This window comes from Octopus bimaculoides, chromosome 3 (genome assembly GCF_001194135.2).
Source record: "Octopus bimaculoides isolate UCB-OBI-ISO-001 chromosome 3, ASM119413v2, whole genome shotgun sequence".
NCBI lineage: Eukaryota > Metazoa > Mollusca > Cephalopoda > Octopoda > Octopodidae > Octopus > Octopus bimaculoides.
Window position 1 is genome coordinate 137,477,572 of NC_068983.1, and position 10,891 is coordinate 137,488,462.

At 34.7% G+C, this 10,891-nt stretch overlaps 1 protein-coding gene across 1 annotated transcript in view; it reads left to right on the forward strand.

Annotated features, from left to right (window-relative positions):
* The first annotated feature begins 9,019 nt into the window (after positions 1–9,019).
* LOC106877745 (uncharacterized) overlaps positions 9,020–10,891 on the forward strand; it is a 17,915-nt gene continuing 16,043 nt past the window's right edge. Inside the window, exon 1 of the mRNA XM_014926755.2 lies at positions 9,020–9,977. Within this exon, the coding sequence (XP_014782241.1) occupies positions 9,603–9,977 (375 nt within the window). The 5' untranslated portion in view covers positions 9,020–9,602. The remainder of the gene's footprint in view (positions 9,978–10,891) is intronic.

Here is a 10,891-nt window from a genome sequence, read left to right on the forward strand (position 1 = left end):
TATCGGTCTTGATTTTATTTTTGAAGAAAAGTAGTGTGCAATGACTAGGTAAATTTTTTTTAATCTCACACTTAATATTTTAGGATACTTCACTATTGATATGTTTTTAATTGCATTTGGTTAGCGAGTTAGTTTCCAACAAACCAGTCACTAGTTCATTGCAAAAGTATCTCCAAAATATTTGACCCTTCACCTCCCTCCCTCCCCCCTCCACTCACTTTATCCAACCCCATATCCCTCTGGCCTCTATTTCTATAGCTGTGCATCTTTCACTCTCTCTCTCTAGTTCATCCCACCCTGCACATCAACTGCATCTTATTTTCAGTACATTTTACTGCTACTCTCCTCCCTTACTTTGCTACATACAATGTGTCAATTCTTGAATCACTCCTATTTTTTCACTTCCTTCACTACACCCAGTTCTTTATCCATATTCTCTCTTACACTTGTATTTTGAGACTCTGCTCTGTCACTATCATCATTCTATTTTCAGATATCCCACCCACTTTTATATACTGTGAAGTAGCTATTTGTCTCCTTTGTCCCTCTTTCATACTTTAGCACCTCAGTGCCACCTCCCTCTCTAGTACAACCTTTTATCATCCCTTAGATTCTGTAAAATAATTGGTGTTAGGAAGGGCATCTAGTTGTTGAAGCCATGCGAAAACATGCATTGGAGCTCAGCACAGTTCTCTGGCTTGTTGAATCCTGTCAAACTATCCACCCCTTGACTTTAAATGGTGTTCATTTCTATGCTGGATTAGATAGTTGAAAAAGGATCCTGTAAGGACTGCATCTTATTCTGATATTTCAGTCTTGATATGGTTTCCATGGCTGAAAGCCATTGAACCACTTAGCAGGTAGCTGGGTGCATTCTTTGATGACACCACTACTATAGAGGTCTTTCCAGGTAAGATTAAAAGGCTATCTCAATCTGTGCTTTGTTACTGCTCAATTTGATTTACTAACTACATACAGTGTTCCGTGCTAGGGTTTTTTTTGTTCTTTTTTTTTTTTTTATACCTGTACATCACCAACCAATAGTGCAGGTTACTTTGTAACTCACAATTTGAAAGCAGTAAAAAGATGATGGAGGAAACAAGTTTGTGAGTGTTTGCTAATGGAGTAAATGGGAAGCCCTGCTGCTGGCACCTTGGGCCAGTGTTTTCTACAGCCCTGGGCCATCCAAAGCCTAGTGATAGGATTTGGTAAATGAAAGCCCATTATGTATCTTTTACTTGTTTAAGTCATTAGACTGTGTTCAAGTATTGAAAGGTTTGGATGAACAAATCTACTTCAGTGCTTTTTTTTTTTTTCTTAGCCTGGTACTTTATTCTATTGGTCACTTTTTGCGGAACTGCTGAGTAATGGGGATGTAAACAAACTAACACTGGTTGTCAAGCTAATGGGGGGGGGGCATAAGTCATACGCTTGCTGTTATTTTTTGCTAGGTTAAAAAGTAAATAACTGGCTTTAATATTCTGTTTTAAGGTAAAGCTAACCAGATCCAACCTTTCACACCTCCCCATACAATATCATTCTAAAAATATACTATCACATCAATATCTTGAAGCTGCAAGATGATTATATTTGGCAAAGAAATCTAAATGCTAAAGTATAAGTATGAGCTTTTAAAGGTATTCTGATGGGACTAATTACAACATTTGTACATATTCTACATTTTAAGTAACATTTTTCTCTATTAACGGGTGTTTTTCAGATTTGAATATTTTCATGTTGGTTGTCTGATTTACAACTGTGAAAGTAAATCAGACTAGCAAAAACCATATCACTTGCCTCATTATAATACAGAAACTTAGGGCCACAGCCATAAGATATGTTAAACAATTGTGGTACATTGCTATTCTAAAGACAACATTTAACAAGGTTAAAGCAAATGAAAATTTTGCATAAATTATTATTTTTGTCAGTGTAATTCAAAGACAATGTTATGTAAAATACAATAAATGTTATATACATTGAAATGGCACCTGATTATGAATGGAGATGACTGTATAACCAGCCAAAATATTCTTTTCTTTTTTTTGCTCAATACAGCCAGATGTGGCCTCTTGCACCTACCTTACAATGTCATTTGAAAAATAAACTGTCTCATCATTGAAATCTTGGAGAAAGAAAAGCAATAGAAAACTCCAGCTAAGTCAAAAGTATTTACTCACAATCAACTTTTATTTCCTATTCAATGTGGCCACCACCTGCAGCACGGGCAACATCAGTGTGATAAGAGAGCTCCTCCCAGACGCATATCAGTGTATCACAATCCACTGAGTACTTTGGTTGTCTGGTTGGATTCTCTATCAAAGTTTTTCCATTTCCTTTCTGTGTCAATATCTTTTGGAATTGCCTCAGGCAAAGCATATTTATTCTTTAGTTCCATAATGAACTTGCTTTTGATATACTGATACACATCTTGGAGGATTTTGCCTGTGCTGCAGGTGGTGGCCACATTGAACACTTGTAGGACAGAAAATAAAAGTTGATTGTGAGTAAATACTTGTGACTTAGCTGGAGTTTTCTATTGCTTCTCCTTATTAAAATATTGCATAATGAAATTAGTTCATTCTTTTTGAATAACCCTGTATATTACTAGCTTTGACAACAGATTTACTGCAATCCCAGAGAGCAAATGAACAAGGAGGAAAGAATGAGCAGTTAGAAGATACTTGTCACAGCTAACTTTGAAAATAGAAAATCTTAACCGAACATAGACTTTTTGCATTAGAAACTATTTGCAAATATTACTAGAAAAATTATAAAATTTGAACTGTCTTCACTTATACTCACAGGAGAAAAATAATTGGCCTTCACATTGATCTACATAGGTTCAATTTTAAAATTTTGGAAACTTGCTCACTAAATTTGATTGCTGTTACATGAAGCAGGTCAGGAAAACAAATTTTTACCAAATCAAACTGTACTACACTGTTTATAAATTTGAGCAGATCAAGGCAGTATATACACAGCTAAATTTAGTTTTAGAGTTCCTACATATGTCTTGCATAATCTTACTAATAGTTGGATGCTTTTTTTTTTTTTTATCAGAATAATTTATGGTGTTCATTCTTTTGTTGGCATTGGTGTAGTGACTGACAGATTTCTATATTTCCGTGTGGATATGTGATTAAATATTTTTGGTTAGTAGGTGGTCTGTGTTACAAAAATTAAACTTTAAAGCTCTTTGTCAAATAAGTTTGTAGACGATAATTCTTTTTGTCTGCTTAATTGAATCTGTTTATTACTGTTTGCTATGTTTTAAGCAGTACAATAAAAAGTCATCTTTCAGTAAAAGCACTGACTCTAAGGATGAAAATATTTATCTTTTAAAAAATCAAGACATATCTATATGCCTTTTCTCATTTAGTTTTTTTTTTTTTTTTATGACTGAAATACGAGAGTAATGCTATATCTCTAACAGAATATTTATTCTTGTGCTTTTTTTCATCTCATGTTTCTCATTTGAACCTAATAAGTCTAATAATCGTAGGAACAATACTGCCTCTCACTTTCTTAGAACATAAGGACTAAATTAATTTTGTCACTAATTAAATTGCCATCATCAAATATAATTAGTTTCATTTTACCACATAATGCCAATTGTGTACTTGAAGTATTCAGTATGCTGACTATATTTCTTTCTTACATGGTCACAAGGCCTCAAATTGGAGTGGGAGCATACAGATAGTAGTTTCATCTCTGTTGTTAGCTTGGTACTTTATCAACCCCAGAAGTTATTGTTGGCACCAATGAATTACATGGCTGTAAGAAAAAGAAAAAAAAAAAAACTATAATTTATTCATTGGTGGGGGAACATGAGATTTTGGTTTAGGGAACTAGCTGGAGGAGAGAAACCATTATTTGGCATGGAGACTATTCATGCAATTCTATCTAAGCACCACCTTCATAATATGATTAATGTTTTCATTAAATAAGCCACATGTTTAAAATTTAAAATAGAGGTAGTTGAAATGTATCAAAATAATACCCTAAAAATATATTTATCCCATATTGTAAAGGTATATTTTTCACAGTACTGATATTTGGATGCAAATTGCACTCATACCAGTGACACATAACAGGTACTCGTGCTAGTATGCATTATGGAGGGCGTCCAGCCATAGAAACCAAGCTAAAAGAGACTGGAGCCGAGTGCAATTCTCTGGTTTAACAGCTCCAGTCAAACTGTCTTACCCATCCCAGCATGGAAAACAGATTCTAAATGATGGTGAAAATGACTTGCTAAATGATAATCTCCAATGATTTGATTGAAGTAGAAGTTCCCTCTCACAGCTTCTTCAACTGGATATTAAAGCAGATATTGAAGGGAAAGGAGTCAAATTATTGCAGCCAGCAATACTCATTTTAGGGAAGAAGAAAAAAAAAAAGCATACTTGCGGTTATAAGAGCATTTACTTTCATGCTATGTTTAAAATTTTTTAAATGTGATCAAGTCTTGGTTAGAGAAACCTGAAGATCGTATGACTGGTTTCCTGCTTCTGTTGTTTCATAAAGTACTAGAAAGCTTAAAGTATCAATGCCTTTCACCTTTTCTGTGAAACTCGCATAAAAATGATAATGAAATAAAAGATTTTCCAGATTTCAAAAATAATCAGATAAATTCAAACCATCCAGGATGTTGGGACGCATGGTAACCTTATGACTGATTAAGAAGCTTGCTGACTAACCATGTAGGCCAGGATTCAGTCACTGCGTGACATCTTTGATATTTCCTGTGGGCCTAGGTCAACCAAAGCTTTGTGAGTGGATTTAGCAGACAGAAATCGAATATAGGAGGTGTCAAAAATAGTGCCCAACTCTTGTTTTAGGGTTGATATATATGACTTCCCAATTGAGAAATACTTCTCATGCTTAACTATAGTTTTACGGGTTGGAATATCAAAGAGTATTAACATGATACATGATCCAGATTTAGTAACTCTTAAAACTGTTAATAATAACCTGCAAAATAACAAAGGCACGACTTTCCAGAAACTGGGTGCTAATTTTGACTCACCCTGTATGTATGTGTGTGTTTGTGTGTACCCTTGTCTAGACACTACATAATTGTAAATGAGCATCGATGTCATACAAGCTGGGTTCGTTTCCCATTTGGAAAACACGATTAGCTATGGGAAAATATTACCTTGTTTGGAAATTTGAAGGTTGGTCACAGGAAGGGCATGCAACTATAGAAAATCTACCTGGGCAAATTCTGTCTGACCTATGCAAGCATGGAAAAGTAGACATTAAATGTTGATGATATATATATATGTATGAGAGATTTCAAAGTAATCTTAGCAAAGACTAAAGCATTAGTCAATAGAAGACAGGACTCATCTAAAGATAGCCATGCTTGGTGTTTAAAAAGAATGTCCATGTGGTAACCGAGCATAAGCTATTGACACACAAGGTACGTAGTAAAAACAAAAGCAAGCTAACTAGAGAAGGTATATACCATGTAATAGAGGTGTGCAGAAGCAATGAATACTAAGAGCATATGTAAGACAGACTCTCCAGTACCCTCTTTAGAAACAGCTGATACCTTTTGTTACCTAGAAAACCAAATTAGCAGTAGGAATGGGTATTTAGAATTAGAAGTGATCAGGAAAAGTTCAAGGAGCTATTTCGCCTGTCTAGAAACAAAGGACTTACTCTTAGAATATGATGATTACACACTGCTGTGCAGCATAGTAGTAAGACATAGACCTTTCAGAGCAGAGAATTTACAAAGACTAGGATGAAACGAAGCAAGTATGTTCCACTAAATGTATAATGCTTGTGTGTAAGAATAATAAGGGTCATATGAACTGAGAATAAAACTGAAAATAAGAGACAGGTGTAGTGCACAAGAAAGAAGACCTGTCAGTAAGGGCATGTGATACATATGGAAGAGTTGTGTAAAAATGTACAACCTTATGTGAAGACAGATCTGAAATTGTTGCTGCTTCTCATAGAGAATATAACAAAGGACTACGTTGATAGACAACATCCTATGTAGGAGGAGACCCACTTTATATATATAGTCATTATCATTTTCCATGCTGGCATGGATTGGATAGTTTGACAGGATCAGGTGAACTGCAGGCTCTGTCAGCTGTGGCATAATTTCTACAGCTGGACACCCTTCCAAACCATTTAACAGAGTGCTCTTTTCAATGCATCAGCACTAGTGAGGTTGCCAAGTAATGTAACAACATGTTACATTTTTTATATCTTTTCCATGACTGGATGCTCTTTCTATTACAACATGAACTGAGTGCATTTTATCCAGTTTCTTATAGTTGTCCATTGAATCCAATGACAGCTGTCCTCTCTTTTGTCTGTGACTCTTTTCATGGAGAGGAGACAAGTGTAAGTCTATGTGTATGCTACTTTTATCATATCACCTGATAGTATTAAATGTGTTTCTCTTTCATAGCTTGAAATCACCAAAGTAAGTGGAGAGCATCAGTTTCTTCCACTTTGAAATTGTTACTCCTCTAACAACCCTTTAGCATTCAGTTAACTCTATCAAATGCAATGCTTATTTATTCATTTTTCAATTTATCATGCATTGTCTCAAAGCTACTGATTTACAGATGTTTGCATGATTTTTCTATCAGTTTCTTCAGTTATTTTGGAACAATAAAGTTCCTAAATCCAAATTCAACATTTCCAGACCTTCACAGTCTCATTTCCAAGGGATATGGCAAACTATGGGCTCACTAGAAAAGATGGTCACATGATCAATCTTTCAGAATTTCAGAACTTGACTATGCTCAAATTTCATCTTCAACATTCAGGCATCTGAGATTCCAACAATCCAAGAAAAATAAATCCAATGCCTTGGGAAGAATTACACCTGTACCTTGAAGGACAACAGCAATGCCAAAGATATCAAGAACCAAATGAAAAACTAGCTGAGGGCAGCTGATAAAAGCCAGCAAAGTACAGTGCTTTCCAAATGGCATCATACCTAGATTGCAATGGTCATTTTTATTTTATAATTTTGCCATGACTCAGATGGAGGTAATAAAGAATCGTACAGTAAATTCACGCAAAGTGGCTGGGTATTTCTTTAACTTTCAGTTCAGTCAACCTGTGGAGCAAGACCTGTAAGTATATGCAGTGTATGTGTGTGTGTAGTTGTCTAAAAATTGATAAGTTATATGTACTCATAAGTTTATGAATAGAGTTAGTGGACCTAAAAAACTCTGGATTCAGTCTCATTGCATGGCACTTTGGGCAAGTGTCTTCTACTATAGCCTCAGGCTGACCAAAGCCTTGTGAGTGGATCTGGTAGATGGAAACTGGAAGAAGCCTGTCATATATGTACATATATATGTATATCTATGTGTTTGTCCCTCACCACTGCTTGACAACAGATGTTGGTGTGTTTATGCCCCTGTAACTTAGCGGTTCAGCAAAAGTGCTCAATAGAAAAAGTACTAGGCTTTAAAAAATAAGTCTTGGGATTGATTTGTTTGACTAAAAATCCCTTCAAGGCAGTGCTCCAACATGGCCATAGTCAAATAATTGAAACCAGTTACAGATAAAAGATAAAAAATTGCTTCAAGATATGCAGCTTATTTTATAAATATGCCTGTTCAAGTAGCATAAGAGCTTGAAACTGTTAGCATCTCTTTCAGTGATGTATTCAAATTAATAGTTATCTCTCACTGGATGGAGTACTTTTTGTTGATTCTACCTCTATTGGCTCTTTAAACTATATGTATATATATGTGTTTGTATTTTATAAATGCAATGAACAATAAAAGAAAGAAAATCACAACTCAAGTGGGACAAGTTTTAATAAATACTGTATTAGCTTGTGCTTAAAAGGAAGGGAAGGTATTAATGTTTCAAACATCAGTGTTTGAGAGAGAAATGCATTGAAGTAGTTATAAAAAAAGAGGGAAAAATGAATGTTGGTTTAGGAATCAGGTGGGAATGCTGTTCTCTGGCAGAGTTATGAATGGAGGAGGGCTGGATATGTATGTACACGTATAGGAGTGCATCAAATGAACACATGGGGAAGGAATAGTGTAAGTCTTTTTTTTTGCAGGTGTGTTCATATGTAGGTATGTTGAAGTGTTAGCATGTGTAATTACATTATGTGTGAGGAAAGTATGGAAGTGAAGAGATGTTCATGAGTATGAGACAAAAAAAGAAAGTATTTGTGGAGAGTGCAAGGAAAGTGTATGCAAGAATATGGATGTAAGACATTGTAACATAAAGGGAAGCTATAAGTGAAAGGATTGAAATTGAGAGAAAAAGTGCAAGATTAGGGAGAGAAAAGTGAGAAAGAAAAAAAAATAAGAGGAAAGTTGGAGAAAAATTCTTTCTAATTCAACACTGGTAAAAAAAAAGTTGAGATTTTGAGAGGTGAAAATCACAAACACTGGCAAAAAATCAAGAAAGCATGGAAAGGAATTGGTAAAAGGAAGCAATAGATGCATATGTGTGTGTCAGCATGGAAGGTGGATGTTAAGTGATGATGATGTATACATCACTTCTAAACCACATAGTTTCAGGTTCAGTCTTGCAGCTGGTTCCTTAGGCAAGTGTCGTCTACGATAGGCTCAGGTCAACCAAATCCATGAGAGTATATTTGGTAGATGGAAATTGGAAAAAAACCTGTTGTATTTAAATGTGTGTGTGTGTATATATATATATATATATGTATATATATATATATATATATATGTGAGTCATCTAAGAGACAATAAGTTAAGGAAAAAATGCATTTGTATATCTGTCAGCAGAGTGGGTATATTATTCGAAATGTATTAAATATGTATCACGGCTGATCTTACCAATTGGTTTCGTGTAAAGAATACAATGGAGTGTTAGGTAACAAACTGATTATATAACTTTATGCTCATCAGAGTTAGCTAATAATAAAGAAGGGAATATGCTGACTGCGCTTTATCGTTGGAGGTGAATTAGTACAACCGGTCAACGGCTGTTGTGAAAAAGGTGGTGAAATGAAAAAGGGCCAAGGGATTAGTTTAGGAGTTATGTATATCCACCTTCAACGGTTTTTCTAATAAGATTGACAGTGGAAGTTGAGTTTAACCTTAGGCTGCTGATGAGAATTAAGGTAGTCTACACCAAAATTCGAAATCACGATATGGCTATATATATATATGCTAAGGACTTACCTCCCTTCATCAGCCATTAAGTATAGTGCTTTAGTGGGTTTGGAGTTAATTTAACTCTTATTTTAGCATAAGCGGTGCTAATCATCACCCTCCGTCACTTTTGTGACCTCTATTAACTTTGCCTTTAGGTTCTAATTACTAATAAGCCACCCTTTTAATTTGTTGTGCACACACTAATGTGTGTGTGTGTATGTGTTCAACATATGTAGTGTATATAGAGAAACTTCGTACATAGTTCATTTCTTCGTTTCGGTTTCAAGTTTTCATTGTACTTATGTTTTAAAGCCTTTAGGTTCTTGAACATTGCATGATATTCACAGTAATTTTAAAAAACAGTTGTTTGCAACTGTCTAGTGAATTTAATTTACACACGCAACGTTGGTCAATACCATACGTTCATCCGAATTATTTTATATAGCGTATTCATCATTTTTTGTGACTATGGAATTCACTGTTACTAAACGTGGCGGCAGGAAATTACTATACAATGGATACGCTTATACTGTCGACAAGAAGAAAAATAATATTACATATTGGAAATGTGAAGAAAGAAGAAAATGCGTTGCAAGACTCAAAACAATTGATGATGTTCTTCAGTATGATCCACCACCACATTCTCACCCACAAGATGCCTGTAGAAACGTTGTTCTCAAAACAATACAACAAATTACAGCAGGAGCTAACGACACAGAAGTTACGAGTACGATAATTGAGAATTGTACACCGGCTTTACCTCAAGAAACAGCAAGTTCCCTATCCCTAAAGGAAAATCCAAACAGAAAAAGGAGAAAAATGGAAATATTTCAAACGCACAAAGTAAACATATCTACTTTTTTTTATATTATCATTTGTGTATTTTATCACACACTCAAATTTAATAGGAAAATTAGTGATATTCTTTAGCATTGGTTTTGAAACGCTAAATGAAAATCCTATTTATTTGATTCAAATTCTTAGAACTTGCTTCACATAATATATACTTTCATTATTCAGGGCTTATACGGATTGAGACATCACACACACTCCTGTGTGTGTGTGTGTGTGTGTGCGCACGTATGTATGTCTACAGTACCCAGATATGCACCTATACATAACAGGTGGATGTCGGTATGCACATACCTGTACGTATATATGCATATACTCATTTACTCTATGTTTATATATATATATATATATATATATATATATATATATATACACACATACCCTAACATATATATATGTATCTATAGATACACACACACAACCTATATATCTGCATATAAATGTTCACTTTAGTGTCCCTGCTAAATTCTGGTGTTAGTGATGCGTCTGTCAGATATATATATATAAACAAAACACAAAGGATTCTGCGGTACACGTGTTTCAAGCTTTATAGTTGTTACATCAGTGTATAATTGACAGTATAAAGCTATCTTCAGCCGCAAATGTATTCTCTCCCAAGAATTATATCACATAGAAAGATGAGATATAAGAGGTGAGGTTCCGTTTGGTATTTTGTGTTGCAATATACCTCGTAGAATTCTTAATTTGATATATTTATACATAATTTCCTCGGTACTCCGGAATCCAACCCGTCTAAATGGCTTAGATGTATCTTAATTTACTATCCAAATTTTCTCTTATTGTTTCTTAGATCACCCGCCTCACCGATTTGACTCCTTTTATTTTTATTTTTGTATGAATATCTGTGTATTTTTCTTCTTAGTATTTTATATTCCTTATTTTAT